General features: G+C 35.7%; 1 protein-coding gene across 3 annotated transcripts in view; it reads left to right on the top strand.

Moving 5' to 3' along the window:
* Positions 1 to 18,858, top strand: part of STK3 (serine/threonine kinase 3) — a 310,598-nt gene that overhangs the window by 254,488 nt on the left and 37,252 nt on the right. The window contains exon 11 of one of the 3 annotated variants that reach the window (XM_082432737.1): positions 1,811 to 1,852. The exons of the other annotated variants lie outside the window; for them this stretch is intronic. Coding sequence (XP_082288863.1) covers positions 1,811 to 1,837 — 27 coding nt within the window. The 3' untranslated portion in view covers positions 1,838 to 1,852. Of the gene's footprint in view, positions 1 to 1,810; positions 1,853 to 18,858 lie in introns of those variants that run through there. 3 annotated transcript variants of the gene reach the window in all.

Below are 18,858 nucleotides of genomic sequence, written 5' to 3'. Positions count from 1 at the left end.
ATGCAGCTGCTTCCCACTAGCCATCCATTTTACATTTGGTAGTGTATATATGTCAATACTACTCTCTCACTTTGTCCCAGCTTCCCCTTCCCACCCTGTGTCCTCAAGTCCGTTCTCTACATCTGCGTCTTTATTCCTGCCCTGTCACTAGGTTTATCAGTACCGTTTTTCTAGATTCCATATATGTGCGTTAGCATCCGGTATTTGTTTTACTCTTTCTGACTTACTTCACTCTGTATGACAGACTCTAGGTCCATCCACCTCACTACAAATAACTCAATTTCGTTTCTTTTTATGTCTGAGTAATATTCCATTGTATATATGTACCACATCTTCTTTATCCATTCATCGTTGATGGACATTTAGGTCACTTCCATGTCCTGCCTATTATTGTAAATAGTGCTGCAGTGAACATTGCAATACACGTCTCTTTTTGAATTATGATTTTCTCAGGGTATATGCCCAGTAGTGGGATTGCTGGGTCGTATGTTAGTTCTGTTTTTAGTTTTTTAAGGAACCTCCATACTGTTCTCCATCGTGGCTGTATCAATTTACATTCCCACCAACCGTGCAGGAGGGTTCCCTTTTCTCCACACCCTCTCCAGCGTTTATTGTTTGTAGATTTTTTGATGATGGCCATTCTGACCGGTGTGAGGTGATACCTCATTGTAGTTTTGATTTGCATTTCTCTAATGATTAGTGATGTTGAGCATCTTTTCATGTGCCTCTTGACCATCTGTATGTCTTCTTTGGAGAAATGTCTGTTTAGGTATTCTGCCCATTTTTTGATTGGGTTGGTTTTTTCTTTTATATATTAAGCTGTATGAGCTGTTTGTATATTTCAGAAATTAATTCCTTGTCGGTAACGTCATCTGCAAATATTTTCTCCCAGTCTTTAGGTTGTCTTTTCGTTTTGTTTATAGTTTCCTTTGGTGTTCAAAAGCTTTTAAGTTTAATTAGGTCCCATTTGTTTATTTTTGTTTTTATTTCCATTTCTCTAGGAGGTGGGTCAAAAAATATCTTGCTGCGATTTATGTCAAAGAGAGTTCTGCCTATGTTTTCCTCTAGGAGTTTTATAGTATCCAGTCTTACATTTAGGTCTTTAATACATTTTGGTTTTGTTTTTGTACATGGTGTTAGAGAATGTTCTAATTTCATTCTTTTACATGTAGCTGTCCAGTTTTCCCAGCACCACTTATTGAAGAGACTGTCTTCTCTCCATTGTATATTCCTGCCTCCTTTTTCATAGATTAATTGGCCATAGGAGTGTGGGTTTATTTCTGGGCTCTCTATTCTCTTCCATTGATCTATGTGTCTGTTTTTGTGCCAGTACCATACTGTTTTGATTACTGTAGCTTTGTTATACAGTTTGAAGTCAGAGAGCATGATTCTTCCAGCTTTGTTCTTCATTCTTAAGATTGTTTTGGTTGTCCAGGGTCCTTTGTGTTTCCATACAAATTTAAAAATTTTTTGCTCTAGTTCTGTGAAAAATGCCATTGGTAATTTGTTAGGGATTGCACTGAATCTGTAGATCGCCTTGAGTAGTATGGTCATTTTAACAGTATTGATTCTTCCAATCCAAGAACACGGTATATCTTTCCATCTGTTTGTGTTGTCTTCAGTTTCTTTCATCAGAGTCTTATAGTTTTTTGAGTACATGTCTTCTGCCTCCTTAGGTAGATTTATTCCTAGGTATTTTATTCTTTTTGATGTGATGATAAATGGGGTTGTTTCCTTAATTTCTCTTTCTGATGTTTTGCTGTTAGTGTGTAGAAATGCAACAGATTTCTGTGGTTAATTTTGTATCCAGGGACTTCCCAGCTGGCGCAGTGGTTGAGAATCTGCCTGCCAATGCAGGGGACATGGGTTCGATCCCTGGTCTGGGAAGATCTCACATGCTGTGGAGCAACTAAGCCCATGCGCCACAACTACTGAGCCTGAGTTCTAGAGCCCGTGTGCTGAAACTACTGAAGCCCATGTGCCTAGAGCCCGTGCTCCGCAACAAGAGAAGCCACTGCAATGAGAAGCCCATGCACTGCAACAAAGAGTAACCCCCACTCGCTGCAACTAGAGAAAGCCAGCACGCAGCAACGAAGACCTAACACAGCCAAAAATAAATAAATAAATAAATTTATTTAAAAATTTTTTTTTGTATCCAGGAACTTTACTGAATTCTTTGATGTGCTCTAGTACTTTTCTGGTAACATCTTCAGGATTTTCTGTGTATAGCATCATGTCATCTGCAAACAGTTTTACTTCTTTTCCCATTTGGATTCCTTTTATTTCTTTTTCTTCTCTGATTGCCGTGGCTAGGACTTCCGAAACTATGTTGAATAAAAGTGACAAGAGTGGACATCCTTGTCTTGTTACTGATCTTAGAGAAGAAAATGCTTTCAGCTTTTCACCATTGAGTATGATATTAGCTATGGGTTTGTCATATATGGCCTTTATTATGTTGAGGTATGTTCCCTCTATGCCCAGTTTCTGAAGAGTTCTTTTTAATCATAAATGGATGTTGAATTTTATTAAAAGCTTTTTCTGCATCTGTTGAGATGATCATATGGTTTTTATTCTTCAATTTGTTAATTTGGTGTATCACATTGATTGATATGCAAATCTTGAAAAATCCTTGCATCCCTGGAATAAATCCCACTTGATCATGGTGTATGATCCTTTTAATGTGTTGTTGGATTTGGTTTGCTAACATTTTGTTGAGGATTTTTGCATCTATGTGCATCAGTGATATTGGCCTGTAATTTTCTTTTCTTCATGTGGTATCTTTGTCTGGTTTTGGTATCAGGGTGACGGTGACCTCATAGAATGAGTTCAGAAGTGCCCTTCCTTGCCAGTTTTTTTGGAAGGGTTTCAGAAGGATAGGTGGTAACTCCTCTCTAAATGTTTGCTAGAATTCACCTGTGAAGCCATCTGGTCTGGACTTTGGTTTGTTGGGAGTTTTTAAATTACTGATTCAATTTTAGTGCTGGTAATGGGTCTGTTCTTATTTTCTATTTCTTCCTGGTTCAGTCTTGGGAGATCGTACCTTTCTAAGAATTTGTCCATTTCTTCTAGGTTGTCCAATTTATTGGCACATAGTTGTTCATAGTAGTCTCTTAAGGTCCTTTGTATTTCTGTGGTGTTGTTTGTAATTTCTCCTTTATCATTTCTGATTTTATTGATTTAGACCCTCTCCCTTATTTTCTTGGTGAGTCTGGCTAAAGGTTTATGAATTTTGTTTATCTTTTTAAAGAACCAGTTTAGTTTATTGATCTTTTCTATTTTTTTAGTCTCTTTCATTTCTTTCTGCTCTGATCTTTATGATTTCCTTCCTTCTACTAACTTTGGGTTTTGTTTGTTCTTTCTCTAGTTGCTTTAGGCATAAGGTTAGGTTGTTTATTTGAGATTTTTCTTGTTTCCTGAGGTAAGCTTATATCACTATAAACTTCCCTTTTAGAACTGCTTTTGCTGTGTCCCATAGTTTTTGGATTGTTGTGTTTTCATTTTCATTTATCTCTAGGTATTTTTGATTTCCTCTTTGATTTCTTCAATGATCCATTGATTGTTTAGTAGCATATTGTTTAGCCTCCATGTGTTTGTGTCTTTTGCAGTTTTTTTTCCTGTAGTTGATTTCTAGCCTTATAGCATTGTGGGCAGAAAAGATGCTTGATGTGATTTCAGTTTTCTTAAATTTACAAAGGCTTGCTTTGTGGCCCAGCATGTGATCTATCCTGGAGAATGTTCCACGTGCACTTGAAAAGAATAGGTATTCTGTTGCTTCTGGATGAAATGCTCTATGAGTATCAGTTAAGTCCATCTGGTCTAATGTGTCTTTTAAGGCCTGTGTTTCTTTTTTGATTTTCTGTCTGATGATCTGTACATTAATGTCAGTGGGGTGTTAAAGTCCCCCACTGTTATTGTGTTACTGTCAATTTCTCTTTTTATGTCTGTTAACATTTGTCTTATATATTGAGGTGCTCCTATGTTGGGTGCATAAATATTTACAATTGTTATATCTTCTTCTTGGTTTGATCCTTTGATCGTTATGTAGTATCCTTGTCTCTTACAACAGTCTTTATTTTAAACGGACTATCTCCTTTGACTTAGGAATTTGCCAACTATAATAATAGATAATATAGAGTATTTCTTTAAAAACATAGATATAATTTTAAGTCTGAAATGAAATATTTTTAATTGGATTTTTCAGGACTTTACATACTGGGGCAATGAAATCTATTCACTATATATATAGGAAATTGGTTGTGATACATGTATGGTTATGCCCCAGGAGCCTAGTTCATCTTACATGGGGGGGTCCTCAATTTTCACACTTATTTTTCCTGGACCTGGCTCAGGATGACAACTTCCTTACCTGGTCTCTTTTAAACCGACTTTGTAATGGAACCGCCCTGATCTCATTGTAGTCTGTTTACAGTGATCACACAGCGTGAGTTTTCCTGGACAGTTCTAATTTCAAATATTCCATTCTAGTGTCAAACCACATGTTGTGATTTTTTATTTAAAAATAAAAATTTCATAACGGTATACGTTGTTGGGAGTTTGGCTCCACCCATCTTGGCCTAGTTAAACTTAGTCCATAGGAAATATTGGTGAGATTTTTAAGTAAGTGAATATTTATTTCCTCAGAATATTTAGTGAATTTATTATGGGTAACCTTTCAATTAGGCATATTGTTGTGTATGTTTCCCAGGTTTTCTGTTCTTCACAAAATATGTAGTCCCTATATTAGGTGATTTTTATAGACTTAACGTTCATTTTCTTGGGCACAATAGTAGCATGTGGTAATGTAGGAAAACAACCTTATTCTCAGAAGATGCATGCTGAAGTATTTAGATGTAATGTACCATGATGTTCTGCATATACATTCCAGTGGCTCAAAATGAAAATGTGTCTGTGTGTGTGTGTGTGTGTGTGTGTGTGTGTGTGTAGAAAGCAAGTGAGGAGATACAGTAAAATGTTCAGTTGAAGCAAAACAGAAGTTATATGGGTGTGTTCATTATACTACTACTTTAACTTTTCTATGGATATTTGGAATTTTTTTATCATAAAGAGTTAGAGAAAATATATACACTCCCTTTCTGTAAATTATGCTCCTTTTTGTCAAGGTATGTAGCATTTTAAAATATTTGACCCAAGGCAACATATATAAATTATATTTATATTTCTACAGTTGCTTTTATTTATATTTGTTTCTACCTTTACCTTTTATAATTGTTATATTTGTATTTATAGTCTTAAAGTTTTTGCACCAAGCATTATATGTATAGTTTTAAGAATAGTTATACACATGCCCAAATACCCACCACCTAGGTTAGGCAATATAAATTACAGTTTCTTAGAAGCCCCCTGTTTCCCCTCCTGTCCCTATAGCAGTATCCACTATTCTTGCTTTTGTGGTAATTATTACTGTTCTCTTCTTTGTAGTTTTACCAACCAGGTGTATATATATATATTTTTTTCATTTATATATATCTGTTGATTTTTTTTTTAAAAACTTTTGTTGAAGTATAGTTGATTTACAATATTAGTTTCAGATGTACAACATAGTGATTTGATGTTTTTATAGATTATACTCCATTTAAATTTATTACAAAATAATGTATTTCCCTGTGCTGTCAATATATCCTTGTTGCTTATTTATTTTATACATAGTAGTTTGTATCTTTTAATCCCATACTCCTATCTTGCCCCTTCCTCCTTCCCTCTCCCCACTGGTAATCACTAGGTTATTCTCTATATCTGTGAATGTTTCTGGTTTGTTATATACATTCATTTGTTTTATTTTTTCGATTCTACATATAATTGATAACATAGAGTATATGTCTTTCTCTGTCTGACATATTTCACTAAGTATAATACCCTCTAGGTCCATCCACTTTGTATGCACTGTTGGTGGGAATGTAAGTAGCCACTGTGGAAAACAGTATGGAGGTTCCTCAAAAAAGTAAACATAGAACTAACATATGATCCAGCAATTTCACTGCTGGGTATATGTCTGAAGAAAATGAAGACATTAGTTTGGAAAGATACATACACCCCAGTATTTATAACAGCATTATTTACAATGGCCAAGATATGGAAGCCTAAGTGGTCATCAAGAGATAAATGGATAAAGAAGATGTGATAGATAGATAGATAGATAGATAGATAGATAGATAGATAGATAGATTATAGATAGCCAGACACACATGATATATATATGATATATATATATACACGCTATATATATGATATATACACACACACACAATGAAATATTACTTAGCCATAAAAAGGTATATATTCTTAAACAATATATTATTTAGTCTTGCTGGATTTGACAATATATTATTTGGTCTTGCTGGATTTGAACTTTATATAAATGGAATAATATTTTGTGTATGCTTCTGTGATTTGATTCTTTGCTCTAGGGTATACTTTTGAGGATCATGATCCCATTTTGATGCATGAAACTGTAGTTTATGCATTTTCACTGCTATATAGTATTCCACTAAATGATTTTTTTTTTCTGTTTTATACATCCATACTCTATTGACTAATATTTGAATCATTTCTCATCTTTAGCTATTACAGACAGTGCTGCTATGAACATTTTTATACATGTTTCCCAGAGAACAAGCGCAAGAATTTCATTATAGTATTTTCCAATAGGTGTTTAGAAATTGCTGAATAGTAGAATATTTGCATCTTCAACTTCACTCGATTATGCACGATTATTTTCCAAGGCGGGTGTACCAGTTTACATTAAGAGTTCCCATTGCTCAGTACTCTTCATTAATTTGCTGTTGCCAGGTTTTGAATTTTCACCAGTCTGGTGGCTGTCAAATGATATTTCATTATCATATTTCCCTCACCACTAATGGGATTGAATATAGTTTCATGTGGTTCTCATAGATTTGGGCCATTCTAATTTCCTCTTCAGTGAAGTGCTTGTTCAAGTCTTTTAGTTTTCTATTAGAGTTATTTGTCTTTTCTTATTGCTTTTTAGGAGCTGTTTATATATTCTGGATGTTGTTTGTTTTGTTTTGTTTCACTTATATTGGTACAAATATTTTCTCCCATTTTGTGGCTTGTTATTTCACTGTGTAATTTTTTTTATGATAGAAGTTCTTAATTTTAATATAATTGGATTCAGTATTCTCTGTTAAGGTACACTCTTTCTGGGTCATATTTGAAACGACATAAATGTATCTTATTTGTTGAATTCTAAAATTTTACAGTTTTACCTTCCACATTGTTTTGTTGTAGTTAATAGACTTCATTTTTTAGAGAAGTTTTAGGTTTACAGAAAAGTTGAGCAGAAAGTACAGAGTTTCCATGTTTTTCCCTCTCTCTCCCCTCCACCCCTGTTTCCCCTAATTATTAACATCTTCTGTTAGTGTGGTATATTTGTTATAATTGATAAACAAATAGTGATACATTATTATTAACTAAAGTCCATAGTTTACATTAGGATTTACTCTTTGTGTTGTACAGTTCTATAGATTTTGGCAAATGCATAATGTTGTGTAACCACCTTTATAGTTTCATGCAGAATAGCTTAACTGCTCTAAAATCCCCTCTTCTCCACCTATTCATCCCTCCCTCTCTTTCCTCAGACACCTGGCAATCACTGATCTTTTTACTATCTGTGTAGTTTTTCTTTTCCAAAATATTATATGATTGGAATCATATACAGTATGTAGCCTTTTCAGACTGGCATCTTTCACTTAGCAATATGCATGTAAGTTTTCTCCATGTCTTTTCATGGCTTGATAGCTCTTTTTTTTTTTTAATTGCTGGATAATATTCCATTGTATGGATGCACCACAGTTTGTTTATCCATTCACCTTTTGAAGGGCATCTAGGTTGCTTTCAGTTTTTAGTGGTTATGAATAAAGCTGCTGTGAACATTCATGTGCATGTTTTTGTGTGTACATAAATCAATCACTTTGGTTTTTGAGTCAGATAGGGGTCTAATTTTATAACTAGTTGTCTGGCATCATATACTGAAAAGTCCATTCTTTCTCCACTTTGTGAAATTCCATATCTCTCATAGATCAAGTGTCTGTATATGAAAGATTCTATTTGGAGGCTCTGTTCTATCCCATTAGTCTGCTTAATTCACTATGAAATACCAGGGGCTTTGTTTGTATATATAAGTTGGGAGTTTGGGAGAGACATGTAGGCTAGATTTGGAGAGTCATCAGTATATGGATGGTATTCAAAGCCATGAGGTTGAATGGGATCTTCAAGGGACTCTTCAAATGAGTGAGTTTATATGGAAAAGAGAAGGAATCTGTATTAGTTTCCTATGGCTGTCGGAAAAAATGTGGTAACCAATTACCACAAACTTAGTGGCTTAAAACAATAGAAATTTGTTTTTTTATTGTTCTGGAGGTCAGAAGTCTAAACTAAGTCTTATAGGGCTAAATTGTGCTATCAGCAGGACTGTGCTCCTTTTAGAGGCTTTCACAGAGAACCTGTTTCATTTTTGAGCATCTAGAGCAGCATTCCTTGAAGCCTTGGTTCATAGCCCCTTTCTCCATCGTTAAAGCCACTGGAGCACACTAGCATCTTTTCTGTCTTAACTGCTTCCTTCTGCTTCTGTCACATGATCTTCTTCATCTGTGTGGATTCTTCTTCTGCCTCCTTTTTAAAAGGACACTTATGATTGCATTTAAGGCCCACCTGGGTATTCAAGGATAATCTTCCATCTCAAGATTATTAAGTTAATCACTTCTGCAAAGTCTTTGCCATGTAAGTAATATTCATAGGTTCCAGGTATTAGGACATGGACATCTTGGGGGGCCTTTATACAGCTTACTGCAGTCTTCCCTGTGGCCCCCAAGGATTCATGTGTATCCACATGAAAAATACAATCACCCCAACCCAACATCTCCAAAGTCTCAACCCATTGTAGCATTCACTCAAAGTCCAAAATCTCATCTAAATATTATTAGCTTAGAAGTCCCACATCTCATCATCTAAATCAGGTATGGTTTTACTCTAGTTATGATCCATTCTGGAACAAAATTCCTCTCCATCATGGACCTATTGAACTAGGAAACAAATTATATGCCCCCAGAATACAGTGGTGGGACAGGCATAAGATAACAGTTACAGATATTTCAAAAGAGAGTCAATGGAAGGAAGAAAGGACTCACTGGTCCCAAGCAATTTTGAAATCCAGTGTTGAAAATCTTACTAGGTTTCAAGGCCTGAGAGTAATCTTCTGTGACTTGAGGCTTTGCCCTCTGGGCCATATGTTCCACCCTCTGAGTCATCCTTCCTTTTTCTTGAAAGGTATCACATTTGTAGCTAAGTATTTTATCAACCTGTTTCCTGCTTATAGAATTTTGGAAGTTGGACAGTCTTCCTTCATTTCATCCTATACTTGATCCTTTTCAAGCCAAGCAGGTAGTGTTTCTGCTGGTATAACATTCTCAAAAATCTTGTGAGTCTCCTGTGTATATCACATTGTTTCACACCATTAAACAAGAAGTTTCTCCACAGATCTTTCCTGGATAATCCCATCACTGTTCCTGGCTTCTGTTGAGATCGTTGAGGGGATGCATGAATCACACACCTAATCTCTTCAACATTAGCAAAAGGTTGTCCAGCCACATCCTTGACCTTCTCTCCAGAACATGTTTTTCTAACAATGTATCTCCTAATTTGAACATCTTTTGAAATACGGATAGGCTGAGAATTTTCAAATCATCAATTGCTGGTTTCTTTTTGCTTAGATTTTTGTTCAGTTCTTCCCTCAATCTGTCTCATTCCTCTTGCATTTTATTATAAGCTGTAAAAAGTATCCAGACTGCAACTTAAGTGCTTTGCTTGGAAGTCTCCTCAGCTAAATGTCCAAGTCCATCATTTACAGCTTATGCTCTCCACATAACTGCAAGACACAATTTAGTTAAGCTTTCTGCCACAATATAACAAAAATCACCTTTTCTTCAGTTTCTAACAAGATGTTTCTCATCTCTTTCTGAACCCTCAACAGCAGCATCATTCTGAGCCCTTACCAATTAAATTAGTTTACTATTACTTGTTTCCTATGGCTGCTATAACAAATTACCACAAGCTTAGTGGTTTAAAGCATAGAAATTTATTTTTTTATGGTTCTGGAGGTCAGAAATCCAAACTGTCTAATGGGACTAAATCAAGATTTCACCAGGGCCACACTTCCCCCAGAGACTCTAAGAGAGGATCTGTTTCCTTGTCTTTTTCAACATCTAATTAGAGCTGTATTCCTTGCATTTCTTGTTTTTTAGTCCCTTCTTCTGTGTGAAATCTCCTTCTCCCTTCCTCATGTAGGAACACTTGTGATTGCATTCAGGGCTCATCCAGATAATTCAGAATGATTTCCCCATCTTTAGGATTTTAAATTAAGACCCTCAACTTAATCACCTTTCAGAGTCTTTGCCATATAAGGTAACATTCACAGGTTCCAGGAATTAGGACATGGTATCTTGAGGGATTATTATTCAGCCTACCACAGGGTTTAAGGATTGGTCCCCAGAGCATAGCAGTGTTAAAAGATGGAGGAGAAGAGGAGGAACCAGCAAAATAGACTGAAAAGGAACAATCAAGGAGGTAGGAAGATAGCCAGGAGAGTGTGGTATCCTGGAAGTCAAGTGAGGAAAATGTTCTAAAAGGAGGGAGTGATCAACGGGTTCAGATTCTGCTAAAGCTCAAGACGAGGACTGATCACTTACTATCGAATAGTTAGCAACAAAGGAGGTCATTGGTGATCTTGACAAGCAGTTTAGCTTCATAAACTCTTTAAGTGCAAAAGATCCTCCCTAATCCCCCCAAAAAATGATAAGGAAAAATTATTATAGTGACATGAAATAATGATTTATTTTATGAAGAAAATCTCTTGACGGGCAAGGCCATGTCATGCTTTTTATAGTACCTACCAGAGTTCACCTCTACTCCTGGTTTTATCACTCAGTAGAGATAACATGTGACTACAGAATGGAACACAGGAACTAGTTTCTGGGATCTCTCCTCATTAGCAGGTTACTTAAGAGGTCCCCTCTCCTCCTCCTGCCCCATTCGTACTAGAAGAACATGTTAATGGGGATTTTCTCTACTCCTGCCTCTGTCCAGATTTTCACATGGAGATTTGAAAGCTAAAAGATTTGGGAGGGTTTTTTTTTTCCATATATTTTAAAAAATTCCATTCTAAGCTGTAGGTCTCCCTAACTGCTATGACTTTCTGAGCCTTAGTTCTAATTACTGTTCCTTCCCATCTTTTATGTACTTCTAGGCTTACTCTTTTTTTGAATTGTTTTAGTTCCCCAGCTCTCACTTTACAGAACCCACATCTAGTTTTTCATTTTACTAGGCCGAAATGACCCTTATGACAGTCTTTTTTTTTTTTTTAAACATCTTTAATGCAGTATAATTGCTTTACAATGGTGTGTTAGTTCCTGCTGTATAACAAAGTGAATCAGCTATACATATACATATATCCCCATATCCCCTCCCTCTTGCATCTCCCTCCCACCCTCCCTATCCCACCCCTCTAGGTGGACACAAAGCACTGAGCTGATCTCCCTGTGCTATGCAGCTGCTTCCCACTAGCTATTTATTTTACATTTTGTAGTGTATATATGTCCATGCCACTCTCTCACTTCATCCCAGCTTCCCCTTCCCCCTCCCCGTGTTCTCAAGTCCATTCTCTACATCTGCGGCTCTATTCCTGTCCTGCCCCTAGGTTCTTCAGAACCTTTTTTTTTTTTTCTTTAGATTCCATATATATGTGTTAGCATATGGTATTTGTTTTTCTCTTTCTGCCTTACTTCACTCTGTATGACAGTCTCTAGGTTCATCCACCTCACTACAAATAACTCAATTTCATTTCTTTTTATGGCTGAGTAATATTCTATTGTATATATGTGCCACATTGCCACATCTTCTTTATCCATTCATCTGTCAATGGACACTTTGGTTGCTTCCATGTCCTGGCTACTGTAAATAGAGCTGCACCCTTATGACAGTCTTGTGGTCTTCTGTTATTCAATAACTATTTTTCTGTGTTTGCTGCCACCATTTTCTATGTGAGCATTTCTGATATTCAGTTGTTATAATATTTCCCTTCTAATTTTGCCTAAATGCTTTTTTAAGAAAAATTTATTCTGAAATTTTAACTATTACTTCCTTAGGTAGGTTACTTATTATCACTGTACTGCTAGCCACACATTCTTGTCTGAAAAGGAGAGCGTTTTGGAGTTATAATGTATTATAATGTATCTAAAGTGCAAATAAGTTCCTTATATTTTTAGTAATTTTTCCATTAAGAATCAGGGAAACAATTTAGGTGTGAAGACATTGCTTCAGTCATTTGAAGCCTGGTACAGTTGACCCTTGAACAACATGGGTTTGAACTGCACGGATCCATTATATGCAGATTTTTTTCAATAGCAAATACTACAGTACTACACAGTCTGCAGTTGGTTGAATTCATAGATGTGGAACAGCACTTACGGAGGAACCTTGGATGCAGAGGGCCTACTCTAAGTTATATACAGGTTTCCATTGCGTGGAGGCTTGGCACCACTAACCCCTGTGTTGTTCAAGGGTCAACTGTACTTTCACATCATCACTTGCTTCTTCCCCAGAAACAGATTTTGGTCATTTAATATTCTAAATTGTCTGTGTATGTACATGTGTGTTTGTGTAACAGCTTTATTGAGCTGTAATTCACAATTCACTCATTTAAAGTGTACAATTCATTTTTAGTATATTTGTTTAGTATAGTCACAGAATTGGGGATCCATCATCATAATCAATTTTAGAACATTTTCATTAACTGAAAAACCTAAACTAGCACCACCAGCCATCACTACCCTGCCCCCTACCCCTAGGCAATCACTAATTTACTTTCTATCTTTTATTTATTTATTTTTGCCTGGATCTTTATTGGAGTAAAATTGCTTTACAATGGTGTGTTAGTTTCTGCTTTATAACAAAGTGAATCAGTTATACATATACATATGTCCCCATATCTCTTCCCTCGTGTCTCCCTCCCTCCCACCCTCCCTATCCCACCCCTCTAGGTGGTCACAAAGCACCGAGCTCATCTCCCTGTGCTATGCAGCTGCTCCCCACTAGCTATCTATTTTACATTTGGTAGTGTATATATGTCCATGCCACTCTCTCACTTCGTCCCAGCTTCCCCTTCCCCCTCCCTGTATCCTCAAGTCCATTCTCTAGTAGGTCTGTGTCTTTATTCCCATCTTGCCCCTATGTTCTTCATGACCATTTTTTTTTTTTTTAGATTCCATATATATGTGTTAGCATACGGTATTTGTTTTTCTCTTTCTGACTTACTTCACTCTGTATGACAGTCTCTAGGTTCATCCACCTCACTACAAATAACTCAATTTCATTTCTTTTTATGGCTGAGTAATATTCTATTGTATATATGTGCCACATTGCCACATCTTCTTTATCCATTCATCTGTCAATGGACACTTAGGTTGCTTCCATGTCCTGGCTACTGTAAATAGAGCTGCAGTGAACATTTTGGTACATGACTCTTTTTGAATTATGGTTTTCTCAGGGTATATGCCCAGTAGTGGGATTGCTGGGTCGTATGGTAGTTCTATTTTTAGTTTTTTAAGGAACCTCCATACTGTTCTCCATAGTGGCTGTATCAATTTACATTCCCACCAACAGTGCAAGAGGGTTCCCTTTTCTTCACACCCTCTCCAGCATTTATTGTTTGTAGATTTTTGATGATGGCCATTCTGACTGGTGTGAGATGATATCTCATTATTGTTTTGATTTGCATTTCTCTAACGATTAATGATGTTGAGCATTCTTTCACACACATATGGTCACCTTATCTTTGAAAAAGGCGGCAAGAATATACAGTGGAGAAAAGACAGCCTCTTCAATAAGTGGTGCTGGGAAAACTGGACAGCTACATGTAAAAGAATGAAATTAGAGCACTCCCTAACACCATACACAAAAATAAACTCAAAATGGATTAAAGACCTAAATGTAAGGCCAGACACTATCAAACTCTTAGAGGAAAACATAGGCAGAACGCTCTATGACATAAATCACAGCAAGATCCTTTTTGACCCAGCTCCTAGAGAACTGGAAATAAAAACAAAAATAAACAAATGGGACCTAATGAAACTTAAAAGCTTTTGCACAGCAAAGGAAACCATAAACAAGATGAAAAGACAACCCTCAGAATGGGAGAAAATATTTGCAAATGAAGCAACTGACAAGGGATTAATCTCCAAAATTTACAAGCAGCTCATGCAGCTCAATATCAAAAAAAGCAAACAACCCAATCCAAAAATGTGCAGAAGACCTAAATAGACATTTCTCCAAAGAAGATATACAGATTGCCTACTTTCTATCTTTTAAATCTATAGGTTTGCCTATTCTGGACACTTCATCAAATGGAATCATGTAATATGAGGCTTTTTCTGTCTGGTTTCTTAATGTTTTCAAGGTTCATCCATGTTACTATGTATATCAGCACCTCATTCCTGTTTATAGCTGAATAATATTCCATTGTTTGAATATACCACGTTTGGTTTTCCATTTATGAACTGATGGTTTAGATTGTTGCCACTCTAAGCTGTAGCTCTCCCTAACTGCTATGACTTTTTGAGCCTTAGTTCTAATTACTGTTCCTTCCCATCTTTTATGTACTTTAGTTATTATGAATAATGCTGCTATGAACAAGTTTTTGTAAGTTTTTGTGTGGACGTATGTTTTCATTTCTCTTGGGAATGGAATTGCTGAATCATGTGATAGTGCTAGGTTTAAGCTTTTGAGGAGTTGTCAGACTATTATCCAAAGTGGCTACACTATTTTACATTCCCACCAGCAGTATATAAGGATTCCAGTTTCTCTACATCCTCACCAACACTTGCTATTATCTATATTTCTGATTATGGCCATCCTAGTGGGTGTGAAGTGGAATCTCATTGTGGGTTTTGTTTGTTTGTTTTCATTGTGTTTTTGATTGGTATTTCCCTAACAGCTAATGATCTTAGTATTTTTTCATATGCTTATTTCCTGTTTGCATATATTCTTTGGAGAAATGTCTATTCCTATCCTTTGCCAATTTTTTTATTGGGTGATTAGTATTTTTATTGAGTTGTAAGAGTGTTTTTATATATTCTATATCAAGTTGCTTATCAGATAAATGGTTTTCAGGATTTTCTCCCTATCTGTGGGTTGTCTTTTCACTGTCTTATGGGGTCCTTTGAAGCACAAAAATTTTTAATTTTGATGAAGTCCTATTTGTTTGTTTGCTGGCTTGTGCTTTTGGTGTTACATCTAACAAACTATTGCCTAAACTAAGGTCATGAAGATTTGCACTTACGTTTTCTTCTAAGAGTCTTATAGTTTTGGCTCTTACGATTAGGTCCTTGATCCATTTTGAGTTAATTTTTGTATATGGTGTGAGATAGGCATCCAGCTTCATTCTGTTGCTCATCAGTATGCAGTTGTCCCAGCATCTTTTGTTGAAAAGACTATTCTTTCCCTCATTAAATGGTCTTGCCACTCTTCTGGAAAATCAGTTGACCGTAAATGTGAGGACTTATTTTTAGACTCTAAATTCTATTCCACTGATATATATGCCTGTCCTCCTAACAGTACCACACTATTTTGATTACTGTAGCTCTGCAATAAGTTTTGAATTCAGGAAGTGTGTCCTCCAACTTTGTTGTTCTTTTTCAAGATTGTTTTGGCTGTTTAGAAAAAAAATTTTTTTGATAAAAACATAACGTAAAATTCACTGTCTTAACCATTTCTAACTATACAGTTCCATAATGTTTACATTCGCATTGTTGTGCAACCATTCTCCAGAACTCTTTTCAGCTTGCAGAACTAAAATTCTATGTCCATTAAACAAGTCACATTTTCCCCTCTTCCCAGCCCCTGGTAACCACTATTCTACCTTGTTATGTTTCTATGAATTTGACTACTTTAGATACCTCATATAAGTGCAGCCTGGAAAACAGTCTGCACTTATTTGGAAAACAGTCCGCCAGTTGCTCAGTCATACAGTATTTAACTTTTTATAATGGGCTTATTGCACTTTGCATAATGTCCTCAAGCTTCATCTGTATTGTAGCTTGTGACAGGATTTCCTTCCTTTCTAAGGCTGAATAATATCCCATTGTATGTTTTGGCTACTTTTAATTCTGTGAATTTTTATATGAATTTTAGGATTAGCTTGTCATTTTCTGCAAAGAAGTCAGCTGAGATTTGGTAGGGATTGCATCAAATCTCTAGATTCTGCAGATCAAGTTGAGGAGTATCTCAACCTTAAAGTATTGTCTCCCAACCCATGAACATGAGATGTCTTTACATTTATTTGGGTCTTCTTTAATTTCTTTCAGAAATGTTTTGTAGTTTTCATAGTATAAGTTTTGCAGTTGTTAAATTTATTCCTAAATATTTTATTCTTTTTGTGTCATTGTAAATAGAATTGTTTTTCTTATTTTCATTTTTTGGTTTGGTCATTGCTACTGTATAGAAAAACAATTGATTTTTATATATTGATCTTGTATCCTGCAACCTTGCAGAACTCATTTATTAGTTCTAGTAGTATTCTGGTGGATTCCTTAGAATTTTCTATATACATGATCATGTCATCTCCAAATTGAGATAGTTTTACAGTATTATATTTAAATATAGTAATTCAACAAACATGTATTGAGGACTTGTTCTGTGTCAGGCACTGTGCTGCATGTTGGGAGTATAGAGATAAAAGGCATAAACTCTGCTATCATAAAGTTTGCAATCTAGGTAGGTGACAGATCTTTAAACCAGTAATCACAATTCAGTGTTGTAAATACTGTGATTGAGAGATATATAAAGTGCAGTGGTAGCACAGAGGGGAAGGGCTACTATACTGGGGAGAGTTAGGAAAAATTCCACAGATGAGCTTGTACAGAGTCCTGGACCATTTTGTTAATAAGTAGCTGTGGTTATGATAACTTGTCATTTCAAGGCCAAAATGATCTTGGATATTTTAAAAGTATTATGTAGTACTTTGGCTTTAAGATTTTTTAGGTCTATCAAAATTTAAGCAGATTTGCATTAATAGTGAGACAATACATCAAGTTTTCAAAGTATATACAGATGTTTGATTATGTAGTAAAGCTGTTGCTATAAAAGCATATGATCACATTTGGAAAATTGCTATTGCATGTCTTGGCAGTTTATTAAGAACTGAAAACTTTTAAAACTAACTGGGGTTTTGATAGATTAAGTTCAAGGCCACCTTTTGTTTAAATGATGTTTTGTTTTCTGTAATTAGACCATGCTAGGTGAATTAAGTGTGTAATTAAAAACAGAAGGTTTGGCTAATTCAGAGTAAATGAGTACAAAATACAAGGTCAGTATCCATCTCTAGTGAGACTCCAGATGAAGAGTGCACATGGAACTATTTATAAAACATTTTGCATGGTCAGATCTCCTCTAGTTTGCTGTCCATGGCTTTTAAATTAAAGTATTCACAGACTTTCAAAAAAATGTACCTGTAATATAGAAGCATGATCCCATTTACTGTGCTCATCTGAATGGGAAAACAAAAAAGATTAGAATCAAACTTCTATCCCAAATAAAAAGGTAAAGTATACTCCTCTTTCAAAAGTGAACATTTAATATGTTGCTTGGCACACCAAGTTCATGGTTAGAACTCTGATAACTTTTGAGAGTTCTGAGTCTCAATTGTTTTCATTTTCACACACCCTGGAGATGTGCAAGTAAAACATCTCTAGTTTAATCTGTTTCCTCAATGCTTAGTGTGGGTACCATGGGATGGGAAGTCTGGGAAGAGTTTTATTTAGAATATTTTTTCTCTATGGTTGAGGAATGTGGTGCTTTTAGAAAACAGGTGTTTAATTTAGTGGTTTGACTACTGGAGGAAATTTGAATTGGTCACTGCAAGTGCAAAGCTTAAACCTCTCTTAGAAATCCCTTCACAGTTTAGTTCCTGGTGCCTCTCCAGCTCTTTCCTCACAGTTCTCCTTTCTGCAGTATCTGTGCTTCGGTTTGTCTGGACCTCTCTGGCATCACAAACCCTCTCTTTATCCACCTGTCTTTTGCCTGTCTTTCTAGGCACTGTTTAAGGTTGATATCCTCAGGCGAAAAGATAGGTTAGGTCTCTCAGTAAATGTTTCTATAGTCGTTTATCAAGCTGTCATTATACACTCTAGGAATTACTTTTTAACTATCTGTCCTCTCCACATTTTAAATTCCTCTAGGGTAGAGATTGTGACTGTCAGAACTGTATTCCAGCACCAAGGGTAGCTTCTGGCTAATAATAGCGGTTCAAACAATATTTGTTCAGTGAAATACTTGTTGGGTAAATGCTACAGGTCTTTAATTTAAATTATATTTAAATCAACAGCAATACATGTATCAAAAATCTATGTTTTGCTATGGTAAAACAGAAATAAGTGGTCTCTTATTCTTTACTCTCAAATCACCTAAAATTAATTAAAAGACCTTTCTTTCTGGGCATATGGTATTATAAAACTCTTTAAGTTGGGGAATAGTTTGATAACTGTTGACCTGAAATACAAGATCTATTTTAATTTCCTAATCTAAACCAATTAATTAGTTAAGCTGCCCATGCAAACAATTATAATGCAGTAAGGTCACTGTTTAATGGAAGAATGTTTAAAACTACAATTGAGAATATACAAAGAACACCAAAATGTACCTAATAGAGAAAGGGGATGCTGTTTAAGAAGTTAGCATTTAAACAGATACCTAAGAATGAGTAAGAATGTACTAGGCAGACAAATGGGAAAATTGTGTTATAACATGTACAGAAGAAGTGGGCACAGGAAGACATAG

This window comes from Balaenoptera physalus (assembly GCF_965194825.1).
Source record: "Balaenoptera physalus genome assembly, chromosome: 17".
NCBI classification, from domain to species: Eukaryota; Metazoa; Chordata; class Mammalia; order Artiodactyla; family Balaenopteridae; genus Balaenoptera; species Balaenoptera physalus.
Note: the sequence above shows the minus strand (reverse complement) of the source record. Positions and strands in the feature narration are given on the sequence as shown.